General features: G+C 42.6%; 1 protein-coding gene across 1 annotated transcript in view; it reads left to right on the top strand.

The window, feature by feature from the left end:
* The window catches only part of PKD1 (polycystin 1, transient receptor potential channel interacting), a 2,476,043-nt gene that overhangs the window by 1,967,651 nt on the left and 494,450 nt on the right, over window positions 1-13,942 (top strand). The window contains exons 39-40 of the mRNA XM_044088902.1: window positions 1,529-1,668; window positions 1,844-1,971. Of these exons, the coding sequence (XP_043944837.1) occupies window positions 1,529-1,668; window positions 1,844-1,971 (268 nt within the window). The remainder of the gene's footprint in view (window positions 1-1,528; window positions 1,669-1,843; window positions 1,972-13,942) is intronic.

The following is a 13,942-nucleotide window of genomic DNA, read 5'->3' as shown; positions in this document are numbered from 1 at the left end:
AACTTACTGTCGAAATGTTCTGAAATGGGTAGTTTTGTGCCACAGAGTTGGCCTTTAATTTCCAAATAATTCCTTAACATGAATATTTTTCAGGCTTTTCAGTTTAACTGAGGTAGTTAAGAGAAGAGCTATGGGAGCAAAATAATGAGAGAGTCATAATGGGAATGACATTAGGGGAGATCAAAATGTGAAGAAAAACAGATAACTGGCCTGGTTTAAGTGTGGTATAATGCAAGCTATAATCAAAAACAGGAAGGCTGAAGGATAAGAAAAGGCATAGGAGGAGGATGCTTAAAAATTAACGAATGTCATCCAACACACTAAGATAACCTTACATAAGGAGACACCAAAGAGAATGAGAAAATACATTTTTTTCATCATTTGTGGAACTAGGAGGAATAGACTGGAATTTACTTCCTTGGGGGGAAAGAGAAAAATTGCTACAGTTCATGCAAAATTACTGAATAAACAGCCAGATGGAATCTGTAGAAAATAGCTCTTTTACAGCTGCATCTTTAGGCAATGATCAGAATAGGTGTTGCATTTTGCGCTGCTTAAATATGTGGTAGACCAAGTTGCTTTAACTACACAATATTTTTTGTAACCAAGCAAAAAGTCAATAATGTACCACATCACTGTAGGGGTGTCTTTTAGCAGAGTTACTTGCTTAACCCAGGCAATAGTTCTGAAATAGAAATAGCTGATTTTTGTTGAAACACAGCCAGATATTGTTCTGAGGTAATGGTAGTCTGATGACATCAAGATACACAATGTCTAGCAACAACTACAACCCCAACAGTTCCATTTTAACAGTTCAAAGACACTTCTAGAAATTTGTAAATGACGTTAAGCCACCCTTCTCAGCTGATGTAAGATATGTTCCTGATGATTCTGAAGTCATGTAATGTAAGGTCTACATTTCCTAGCACTAACTGGCTGACATCCCACAAGCTGTTTATAGCATAGTAAAGAAACAGTCACTGCATAGTACAGCTTGTGTTTACTGTATCTCTGCCAGTTCTTTGGAAAGGTGGTATTTACTGAGTCAAATTTAGGCCTCTGCATTTCTGTATACATTTTTTGTGAAAGAACTTTATGTAATGCTGCTACATCTTCACATTACCATCTCTAAAGAAGGTACCACAGTTTCACGTGCATCTGTAGGTTTACTGTAAAGCAATAGAAGATACTCTTCTGCTAAAGAATTTGTAACTCTCATTATACATAAGTATTCTTCAACTACCTGTAAGCACTATGTCTCGATTTTTTGCCTGGGCCTAGCACACCTCACCTTAAGTAATCTGTCTATCAGAAAATGTCTCCTGAAAAAGACTGGACAAAACATTTTACTAGTTTCCTTGAAAATTTAACATGAACTCTAATACTTGGCAAACAAATTTTCAGCATAGTTCCTTTAAAAGTTGTGATAAGTTTAGAGGTGAATTGTTTGTTTTGCACAAACTGTGTAAAGTTAGTAAAAACACATTATTGTTACTGTATATTGATGGTCAGTATTTCTGAATTTCAGGATTTCATATTGTACATGTTGTTTCTCCTGGTGGTCCTACTCATTAACTATGGAGACACATTCAAAGATAATAATGCCCGCCTTTTGAGGACTTCCATCCAGAAAGAGCTGATTGAAGAATGCCTTATTCAAATTGATAGGTATGATCTTGCAGACTTTTCAAAAGTACATTTCATTTTGACAAAGTAAATAATGTATAATTCAATCACAAGAACATCTGGGAGCAAAATTCCAAATTTGTTATGATCCAAATAAAACATTCACTTGCCCAGAATGCCCAGAAATGTTTTCACAATTCATTCTTTATTTTTTCAGACCAGAAGAGTTTTGGGTATGGTTGTCCCAAGTCCTGCTACCATATCTTCACAAACAGCAGTCTGGGCATAATAGCTACAACACAATATTAGGAGTACCACGTCTTCGTCAGATTCGCTCAAAGGAGGGTAGGTTTTATCGGCTTTCTTTACATCAGTTACCCTGGTGCAGTGATAGGTGTTGCTGTTGTCTTTCTATCCTACCCTTCCCATCTCTGCCACTTTTGATTATTACCATGTTTTTCCACAGCCTTTCCTTTTCTACAGTTAATTACTTTTGTGGATTGTGCATCCGAGCTGCCAGCATGAAAATATAAGCTTAGTTGTCCTTTGTGGAACATTCCTAGACCTGGAGCTTTCCTTCTCTTCAGAAATAAATGGTGCTATGGAGAGTATAATCAGGCAAGGGATGTTTGTATCCACAGAAGGCACTAACAATAGTAATGACTGACTTTTCTTCCTATTATATGTACCCAAATCATATTGTAGAATTCATTAGATGGGACTTAACACATTCTGTACCAATGTGACTAGCTCTTCAAATGCTAGTACAGAAAAGACTGCATTCAGTACAGCAGAAATCATGGTACATTTTAGTTATTATGTTTATATTGTATGTAACGTTTTTGCTCAGGAATGACATGTTCAGGCATACACATTCCATTCATGTAGTATGTCAGGTGTATAGTTTGTTTTAAATGCACTAATGCCTAGTTACAGAGATTTGCATGTAGTGTGGTATCAGTCATATGAGAAGGCAGTCTGAGTAAACACCTCATGGAGGCTGGAACATATCCACCATGTCTCTGTCAAATACTGAGCATTCTGACAAATATTAATTACTTTACATGTTATCAGAGGGGAGAAGTATGTTTGTTTTTCTAAGAGTTTGTTTGAAATCACAGAAGTATATTATTCAGTGGCAAATACTCCATCTGCAACCACCATGATGTTTCTTGCCACTAGGCAACTTGGTAGAAAATTAAAGATTTTTGTTCAATAAATTCAGTTTATTCTTCAATGCAAGTAAAATATCTTAGAAGCCTGAAAAGGTACAGGGTGATGCATTTGTGCATGTCACTGGGTTAGAAGCACTGAGGGTATTTAGCTCTCATTTTTCTTAAAAAAGAAAGACAGCACAGCAGCTAATACAAACAAAATAAATTATTGTGAGACTATAAAAAAACTTCCCCATTTCTTCTTTATGAAGGTTCAGGGCCCTACAGGACTACAGATGATTGCTGCTGAACTAAAGAATTGAACCAGATGCTATGAATTTAGTGAGCTGCATGATTCATTGATAAGAGATAGACTAGTATGCCATTTAATAAATGATTAAACAAGAAGCTTTCTAAGAAGCAATGAAGCAAGGATCATTGTGACAGTTACGTGAGTGAAGAAAGCTCATAGAAGTATTGAGAAAGTACAGTTGTGTAAGTTGATGTTACCATAACAGTACAGGATCATAGACGTTACTAGGCTAATGACCCTAGGACCCTTACAAGCCTAGCCAGGTTCTACCCTATTTCCATGACCAGCACCTAATGCCCATGAAAATCTATTGACACTCCCTGACTGGGAAATGAACCCAGACCATGGCAGTGATAGTGCCAAATCTTAACCACTAGTATATGTTCAGAAGAACACTGCAGCAGTAGCTTTAGCTGTATGGTTTGTATAAGCCCAATGGTATACCTTCCAAACAGCTTCCAAAGCTTCAGGACACTTTTTGTGTTCCCAAACTGTCAAGCGGCTGGAGCTGAGCTGATTAAAGACAGGTTTGGGTGCAAAAACCCTTCAGATCTTTCCTGCCAGCAGAGAGAGTGAGTCTAAGCCTTAAAAGGATAATGCTAGGAACAACAAAAAATATACCCTGGCATAAAAACACACCAAAAAACACACCAAAAAACAAGGGTGGAGTGGAGGGAGGGAGCAGGTACTGCAGCAGTGATTCTTCGAACATCTACTATTATGGTAAGTTCAACTTGCACAACTGTACTATGTTTTTCATATTGATTACTGCTGCTGTAGCCTTTGCTGTAAAGGTAGATTACTATAGCTAACAATATTTGGGAGAGGGAATGAGAAGGGTCCAGGAGCCCCTGGAGAATGGTCCTAGCAAAGTGTGATCTGGACCTAGAAAAGGAATCAATCTTTTATAATACTTTGTAAAAATATATACAGAGGACCAAGTACCATCTTTTATTATACTTCTAGAATCCAACCCTTTCCAAAAGTTATAGATGAAGCCAAGGATCTGGTAGATTAACCATTGACCCTGCCTGGAATAGATTTGTTATGCTGAGTATAACAAAAGGTACTAGCCTAAGACAACAATTTGAAAATAATCTATTTTGACACAGGTTGTCCCTGCTTCTTATCTTCACAAGAAATGAACAACTGATCCCTAGTGCTGTCAAGATAGTACCCAAGTTAAATGTGGGCATCCAAAGTATGATGTATCATTTCTTCCTCATTTTTATGTTCAGAAAGGAAAACAGGAGGATGGATACTTTGGCGTAAAGTAAACTTGGATATCACTTTAGGTATACAAGGATTAGTTCTCCGAGAAACCTTATCCCTATGGAAAATAAGATAAGGATGACTCAATGTAAGAGCTTGCAACTCCAATACTGTTCTTGCAGAGGTCAGAGCAATCAAAAAAACTATTTTCCATGTAAAGTAGCTCAAGTCAGCCAGATTAGCTGGTTCAAATGGAGCAAGAGATAGCTTCTCTAACACAAAATGAATATTCCAAAGAAGGGCCATTGGTTTTATAGGAGGCCTGTTATGCAAAACCCCTTTCAAGACCATTTTGACAAGTGACTGCATTGAAAGAGGAGGATCCATGGGTAGGCATGATGAAATGGCTGCTAAAAAACCTTGATAGAGTAATAAGAAAGGTCATAGGGTAGTAACTCTTACAAATATTGTAAAACCAGTGAGCAACTAGTCCGGAATGGCTGCTGATTATGTTGTTGGCAGCAACTATAGAAAACCTTTTCCATTTTCTAACATATGATCTTCTAGTAGTAGGCCTTTTTTACTCCGTTAGTACAAGCTACACATACTCAGAAAACAGGTGCCTAAAAGGAATTAAGATCCTATCATCCATTCAGTCAGCTGAAGATTATTGATGGGGTATACCAATCACCCCTGATCCTGTGTGAGTAGATCCAGTTTGTGACAAAACTAGTGGTAATTGCCCTGGCCATTTCCAAATGAAGGGAGAACCATGGTTGCCTGGGCCAGATGTGTTTCACCACAGTCATCTTGGAGGATTGCTTCTGAATCTTCAGAAGTACCCTGGATCATAGTGAAAAGGGTGGAAAGGCATACAAGAACATTCCTCTCCAAAGGAAAAAAAAGGCATCTGTCTTCCAAACTTTCTTGCATGAGTCCTGGAACAGGAATTTGCCAGTTGGTTGTTCAGAGATGAAGCAAAGAGGCCTACTTGAGGAATATCCTACAGACAGATCAAATCTTGGAAGAACCCCTGATCTAGTTTACATTCATGAGGGTCTGCTCATACTTGTGGTCATCTTGTCTGCCATACAGTTTTCCTCTGATGGAATGTATGTAGAGTGAGACTGTATCCAAGCTAACATGGTTAGGCTGCAAAGGGGGTACAACCTGGTTCCCACTTTTTTTGATGTACCACATAACTGTGGTATTGTATGTAACCACTTGAAGAGGTCTCAGGGACTAAAGATGGTTCGGAGAGATGAGTGTCATATCAGGGCAAGCATCTCCTAGATATTTATGTGCTTGTGTCTATCCTTGGTGTCCTACAGTCCTTGCACTTTTATCCCTCTTGAAACTGCTCCGCAATCAAAGTCCAAAATGTCTGTGGTGACTGACTGTTTTGGAGCAGGGAAGGAAAATGTGAGACCTAGATTTATGAATATCTGTTGTCTCCACCAACAGATTTCTGTTCTGGCAAACCTCAGCACTGGTATCTCAAAAGACAAGGGGTGTTCATGCTGGGTCCAAAGAGAGTTCAGATATCATTGTATCTTTTTCACATGGAGTCTTGCTAGGGGTATCACAAGAATCACAGATGGCATGAGACACAAAATGTTGAGGTATACCCTCACAGTGACTGAAATCTGAGTGGAATATCATGAAATAGATGTTAATAAAGATCTACTTTTTCCTGTGGAAGAAAAGCTCTTTGAACTAGGGCATCTGGTTGACATCCCGGGAACACAATCCTGTGTGAAGGAGTCAAGCAAGACTTTTGAATGTTCTCCTGGAATCCAGTTTGTATAAGAGATCTCTAACCAAGAGAGAGATTCCTGACACCTTGAAAAAGACGCTGCAAAGATAAGCAAGTCATCCACATATGGAAAAATGTGGATACACTGTAGCCTGCTTTGAGCTGTAATCAAAGCTAGACACTTTGTTAACACTCTTGGTGTAATGGACAGTCCAAGGTGTAAGGCAGATAACTGATAATGTGATCCAGACACAAACAACCTTAGGAAGTTTCTGGAGTCTGGATGAATACAGATGTGATAAGCATCATTTAAGTGTAGTGTTACCAGAAAACTTGAAAGAGTAAGAAGAGGCAACAGGTTGTAAAGTGGCAACGTTTTGAATTTGGGCATTATCACAAACAGGTTTAGGAAAGAAAGGTCCAAAACTGGTCTCCAAGCATTTTCTCACTTTGGCAACAGGAACATCCTTGAATAAACCCCTTCTCCACCTGGGAAAATGGAAATGATTCAATCTCTCGTTGGGACACCATATGATGAAAAACACTTGAAAGCAAAGTCTGATTTGAAGGATGAGGAATAATCCCCTGGGGAGGAGGAATTCCCCCCCAGTGTCATCTGTAACCATAATGAATGATGTTCACAACCCATTTGTCTGAAACAATCTGTTGACAAAGAGAAAAGTGGAGATTCAAACTTTCTTGAAGAGAAGAGGAGCCAGAGTTGTGTGTGTGTGTGTGTGTGTGTGTGGGGGGGGGGGGGGGGTCAAATGTCTTTTGAATTTCCCTTTCTTAAATGAGTTATGTACTTACCATAACTTGGCATCTGTGCTATTCAGTGTCATTATTCCTCACAGGTGGGTCTAGGATCTGACCTTGGATCCGAGCCGGCCACTTTTCAGACAGCTCCAGCGCTCAAGCTCTTCCCCTTCCCATAATCCCTTGCTACCTTCTAATCCTCAGATCAAGTTTGGTAAATTTGCTGAAATGCAGAAACACAGCATCTGCAACAGAAGTCAAAACCGTTTCATCAGATCCAACCACTTTAGCCTCACCAGGGCCTACCAGAAGGAAGGGGAAAGAGGGCAGGAATGTGAGGAATAATGATGCTGGATAGCACAGATGCCAAGTTATGGTAAGTGCATAACTCTGTATCTGATGCTATCTGTGTCATTATTCCTCACAGGTGGGTCAGAGTCCCCAAGTACTATGTACCTTGAGTGGCCTCAAGGAAGGATGTGCCAGAGCACGGAGGAAACAAAGGAAGCCCTATTCCTAGTCACCAAATTGAATTTGTAGTGCAAAATGAAGGTATGAGGATTAGACCAAGTAGTGGCAGCACAGATCTCATCAAGGGAAAATCTAGCCAAGAAAGCTGATGAGGTAGCAAAAGACCTAGTGGAGTGGGCCTTAACAAGTCTGGATAGTTCTAAATTCCTACTAGAATAAATGAAGGAAATACAACCAGCAATCCATCTGGAAATAGTCACTTTGGAAATTGCCTGACGCCTTCTGAGAAAGCCACAAAAAGTTGGTCCAACTTTCTAAATTCCTCAGTCCTTTTCAAATAAAAACACAGTTGTCTGTGGGCATCTAAACAATGTAAGATATACTCTCTTTTATTAGAATAATGAGGGAAGAAGACCGGTAGTTGAATTGACTGATTTAGATTTGCTTCAGAGGGCACTTTGGGGATAAATGAAGTATTTGTTTTAAGAGATGCCCTGTCCTTGTAAAAAAATCATAAACGGGGTCTTAATGCACAGAGCCTGTAGTTCCGAGACCCTCTTGGCAGAAGTAATGGCTACTAAAAAGGCTGTCTTCCAGGACAGGAATTTAATGTCAAATGAACTAGCAGGTTCAAAAGGTTTTTGTGTCAGAGACTGTAGCATCAAAGTCAAATCCCATGGAGTTGATGGATCCTTAATAGGAGGCCTAAGAAGGAAAACTCCTTTCATAAAGGCTTTGCACAACTTGGAAGAAAAGGTAGGCTCATTGCTGACATGGAAATTAGAGATGGCAGCCAACTGGAGATTAATGATAGAAAAGCTCGACCCCTCCTGAAAAAGGGAAGATAAGAAGAGCAAGATATCAGGAATAGCGACTGAAAAGGGATGTAGATTCCGTTGTCTGGCCCAAATGGAAAACCTTTTCCAGTTACTGGAATACATCTTCTTCGTAGACATTTTTTGAGAAGCCAAAGTAATCTTCATCACCACAGAAGGAAGCCTGGATTGTATAAGGATTACTGGAACTGGAGAAACCATGCGGTTAGACAAAAGGTCTGGAGACTGGGAAGTAGAAAGCCCCAATGGATGGGAGATAGGATCCAGTATCCAAAGTGGATACTTCAGATGAGACCTTAGGAAGGAGAACCATGCCTGACAAGGCCAGAAAGGGGCAATGAGGATGCGAGAGCTCTTCAGGTGACGAGCTTTCTTTAAGACTTTGGGTATTAGGTGAATAGGAGGGTAAGCATAGAGGAGGCCCGGAGGCCAATTGTGAGCAAGAGCGCCCCTTGGTGACTCCCCTGATGGGGGAATTAGGGCAAAGTAATTGCTGCATTTGTGGTTGACTGGGGAAGCAGAAAAATCACAGCATGGTTGATCCCAATGGTCAAAGATATGCTTTGCCACTCACGGATTCAGGGACCACTTGTGAGGACTCAACATGGACCTGTTGAGTTTGTTGGCCGACACGTTGGAACTCCCAAGTATATGAGTTGCAAGAAGAAAGTGCCTGGAAGACATTACCCATTCCCACACTCTTATGGCCTCTCTGCACAGAAGATAAGACTGTGCTCCTCCTTGCTTATTAAAGTACCAGACTACAGCCATGTTTTCCATCTGAATTGCTGTGGTCTCCAGAGGGAGGCAGTCCTGAAAGGCTTGCAATGTTAAAAGGACTGCTTTCATCTCCAGGACATTTATGTGCAATTTGGCCTCTACAGGGGACCATGTGCCTTGAACTGTCCTGCCCTGAAAATTCCCACCCCACCCAAACAGGGAGGCATCTGTGGTCATTGTGGCCTTGGGTGGGGGAAGACAAAAGGACCTGCCTAAAAAAAGGTCCTAAGACTGAAACCACCAAATAAGGTGATTCTTGCATACCTGTGTCAGTTTTGTCATAAACATTGGTTGAGACAGAATGGACCACTGGACTGCCAAGGTCCATTAGAGTACTCACAAATGACACCTGGCAAATGGCACCAAATGAATGGCAGCCACCATAAAGCATAGTGTTTTGAGAATCAAATGAACAGGTGGATGTGTTAGATTCAACCAAGAGAAACTTCATCCTGAATCACCTGGACCTTGCGGGTAGGCAGTGCTGCAGTCCCTGATACCATGACCAGCAGGACTTCAATGAATTCCAGGTTTTGGCTTGGAACTAGGTTTGAGTTGGGCAGGTTCACTGTGATACCTAGATGCAGGAAAAGCCTGAAGACATATCTGGTCGCCAGTGTTAATCGATGCCTAGTGGGAGCCGTGAAAAGCCAATCATCCAGGTACAGAAAAACCTGGAAACCCTGCAAAAGGAGATGAGCTGCCACCACTGACATGCTTTTGGTAAACACCTGGGGGCATTCTGGTGAGTCCAAAGGGCAGGGCTCTGAACTGATAATGACTGGCCCCTAGCCGAAAGTGTAAGGGTCTCCTGGAGCATCTGTCTATCTTTATATGATAGTACACATCCTTGAGATCCACTGAGCACATCCAGTCGTCCTTGCACAAAAGAGGCAGAATGGACTATACAGTGACCATCCGGAACTTGGACTTCTTGACAGAAAGGTTTAGCTCACTGAGGTCCAGAATTGGATGCAGATCCCTGGTCTTTGATGGCACCAAAAAGAAGTGAGAGTATGTTCCGGACCATCGCTGTCCTGCCGGGACCTCTTGAATGGCTGTTTTTTGCAGGTCTTGTACCTCAAGATGGGACAACTCCCTTTGCTGGGGTGGTATGTTGGGTAGAAGTCTTTGAGTTGGAGGGAGCTGGAAGAAAGGAATGGAGTAACCCCTAGAAATTATTTTTAGTACTCACTGATCAGCAGTTAGACTTGTCCAGGCTAGTGGGTGAAGGGAGAGAAGACCTCCGACTGCCTCCAGGGCAGAACACTCAGGCACCACATCAGGAGCACTGGAAAGGCTTCTCCCAGAAGAGTTCTTGGAAGCTCTGATTCTGTGGACCCCCTCTGCCCCTAGGGTGGTGTCTACTGTTGAATCCCTTGCCCTGGCCTGTGGAAGAGGATTCCTGGGAAGCATCCTGAAAGAAAGACTTAGTCCTCTGGAACCAAAACTTCTTACTTCCCCTCTGGATCTTAGAAAAGGACCTCTGTCTGGGGAGTAGAAATCTTGATCCGTACTGCAGAAAGAGTCTTGCCTTCCTGCTTACTGTGGGTTAATGTCTCTTTAAAAGATGTGGAACTGTCAAAGGGGGAGTTAGTAAAGGACTCCTTAAAGGGTTCCGCAAACCTGCAAAGGCAAAGCCAGGCCTGATAGCAATGCCTGTGCCTGCCACTTAAGAGGTGGCCTTCTCAGTATTGCATATCAGCCTCATCTAAGCATTTGCTAAGGAAGTGAGAGTAGACAGCCTCGGAGAGACTTGCTTGAAGCTCTCCGGAGGCAACAACTCTGACAGGGAAGTGGTAAGCTCTGAAACCAAATCCCTCGGAAGCCAGGTAAAGGGGCCAAGTGATTGGTTACTCATAGACCAAACGTAGCTGAGGCAAACACACGCTTTCCATAATGGTCAGTCGCCCAGGACTTCCTGTTTGTAAGATGGACTGAGAAGCTCTGCTCAGCTAGCTCATTGTTGGTAGCAACAGCCACCATGATGGCATCAACAGGGATCCCTTTGCAACAAAAAGACCTACCCTTAGGGGACTGAGGAACTTATCCGCTTTCTTGGGCACAGGTTCCATCATGTCCAGCTCCTTCCAAGCCCTTCTGGTGATAACGTCCACAAGCTCGTCAGCAGGGGGAACCCAGGTAGGAGAAAGGCCCATCCCGAATGCCTTCAGAAACACGGACTCCTCCAAAAATGGGGGTTGGGAAGACCACCCGCCTCTCAGTTTGAGAACTTCCGGGATGTCCCCTGATGGACACCTCCTCAGGCGGAAGTCTGGGGGACTCGTCTCCCTCCTCAACATCTATGTCTTCGGTGAGGGACTATCTGGAGGATTGCAAGTGCCTCCTTTTACATATTCTCTTCTGAGAGGGCTCCTTTGTGGTGGGCTCAAGGGAGGACTGTGAACAGATGGGAAACCCAAGTGGGGCAGTGCCCATCTGAAGGTACTCATGAGAGGGCTGACCCTGGATGGATGATGAGGCCTCAGCACCCAATCCCAAGAAAGGCTGGGGAGGACCTTAAGAAGAAGGAGAGGTAACTACCAAACTGGAAAAGGTCCTCTATACACCTGGAAGGCCAAACTGGACAAAGCCCCCCCCATCTCCAGTGGCTATGAAGGGAAAAGTTACCTTGACGGAGTGCCATAGCCACTGGACGATATTGGCCCAGGCTGTCCAACGCCAAAGCTCCTAAAGGAAGGGAGCAGTCTGAAAAATCCGGATCCAAACCCACTCCCAGGGAACTAGCACTGACCTCTTGGAGACAAGCCCTCTCTGGCCTGAGGGCTGCGGAACAGAGAAGGCCAGGGACCCTAATGGTGTCAAGAAGGGGGGGGTTACATGACACCTTCGGCCTCTCACTACGAATCTCCATGTCCTGACATTCCAAAAATCTGTTGGGTTGGAAGAGGACAGTGAAGACCTGTGGATGGGGAGGGTCCTCTAGCCACATGGGCTGGGGATGGCAGCAGACCCAACTTGATTTGGGCTTTGAGAAAACTCCTTTTCATCCTATCCGTGTCCAAGGGAAGGAGACTTTGGAAGATCTGGACGAAGCTGAAGAATGGCCAGATCCTGTTGGGGGTCCAGCCTTGTATGCCAAAGTTCTGTGGTTTTGAGAAGGAGATCGGCTCTGATGTCTTGGATCTGACTGGGTCCTGGAGGGGAACACTCTGTAACAATAGGATCCAATGTTGCTGTCAGATCTGACAAATCTATAGGATCCGAAGACCTGGAAGCCATACCAGATGGATCTGACAAACTGGTCGGATTCGAGGACAGCCTGCTTTTACCTTTTACTCAGATGTGAAGACCTCCGATCTGAAGAGGTTTTGGACCTGAGAGTCTGATCTGAAGATCTGGGAGCAACAGACCTTGGATCCAAAGCCAAAGAAGCTGGACTCTGATCCGGGGATCTGCGATCCGAGAGCCTCTGCATTTTAGGAACCGAGGAAGAAGACACCCCAGGGTAGGAGGAGGTCTCTTCTTCGGATACTGTGAAGACTTGGACTGGGAGTCCAAGGACAGAGGACCACCCTGCACCAAGCCTTTGAGAAGTAACTTATTGCGGCACTCTACAAGGGTCCTGGAGTTGAATGCAGCACGAATGTTGCATTCAAACTCCAGGTGAGCCGACCCTAGACAGTAGAGACACTCCTCTTGCGAGTTGGAGCATGGCATCTTCTAACCACACAAGGAGCATCTCTTAAAACCAGTAGGCTTTTCAGCCATACTGAAAAAAGACTACAACACCCACACAACACACATGCAGCCAAATTTTATTTTATTTTTTAAAGGATTACTGAGAGAAAAAAGGAGTGAAGCACCAAGCACTAGATGGGGAGGGGGGAACCTACCTAAACAAACAAGTTCAGACAAGGAGGGGAGGAGCTACAGTTAAACTGAAACAATGCAGTTAAAGATAGTAGTGGTACCCTAAAAAGGAAGAAAGAGAGAATAGAAAGCCAAGAAAATACCATTTATCTATAATTCCCAATACTTGAGACTGGACCACATATGGAGCGATTCAGCGGCAAATGAGATTTGAGGGTTAGAAGGTAGCAAGGGATTATGAGAAGAGGAGGAGCTCAAGCTCTGGATCTGTCTGAAAAGTGGCAGGCTTGGATCCAAGGTCAGATCCTAGACCCAACTGTGAAGAATAATGAAATGGACAGCATCAGAGATAATCTGTTTACCTGAAGTCTGTTGAGACTGTTTATTCTTTTTCTTCTTTTTTTTTCTTTTGCCAAAGTTGGATTAGAAGAAAGAAAATTCCTGTGAGATTTTGGAAAAGGATGGCTGAAAAATCTCAGAAGTTCTCTGGTTCAGCTTGCACCTTTCATCACACTTTTTGAGGGGTCAAACACTTAATCTCTTTCCAAGGGAGAATTTAAATTGCATTTTTTGCATCATCTGGGAGTTTCTAAGAATGCAGCCAAAAAAACCTGCTTAAAACATTAGCAGAGAACATAGCCATGGAAGAAGTATCAAGAGTCAGATACACACTGTAAACAATGAGTAGTGACCTGCGCAACAGAATAAGTTATTTAAAGTAGATTTTTCTTCACAAGAAGAAACTGTCGATAAACATTCCTCACACTTTCACAATTTGTCAGAACAAACTCTAACATAGCCAATAAATTCAAAATTCTGAAAATCAAAGCTGCAGAAAAATAAACTTTTACCCATACATATCAATAATTTTCCAATCCTGATTTAAAGAGTAGGACTGGAATTAAAGGAATGCTTTGCAGCAGTGGAATCAACTGAGGCTGTGGCTGCTGGGTAAGGTTTGGGAATAGTGTATACAAATTTAAAAGACTGAGAAATTTTATACGTCCTAGTTGCCTTTTTAGGGACAGGTGGCTGACTCTCAGGAAAATTAGGACACATCCTCTAAAGCAAACAAGACAGGAGGAGAGGGTGTAGGTTTTGGAAAATCCTTCTGTAACAACTCATATTTTCTGAAGGATTGAGAATCCACAGTGTTCTCCCACTGAAAATGCTGGGACATTCTAACCATAGTCTCAGAAAAACA

The sequence above is a fragment of the Protopterus annectens genome, chromosome 12.part0 (assembly GCF_019279795.1).
Source record: "Protopterus annectens isolate FY-2018-M chromosome 12.part0, PAN1.0, whole genome shotgun sequence".
NCBI lineage: Eukaryota > Metazoa > Chordata > Ceratodontiformes > Protopteridae > Protopterus > Protopterus annectens.
Note: the sequence above shows the minus strand (reverse complement) of the source record. Positions and strands in the feature narration are given on the sequence as shown.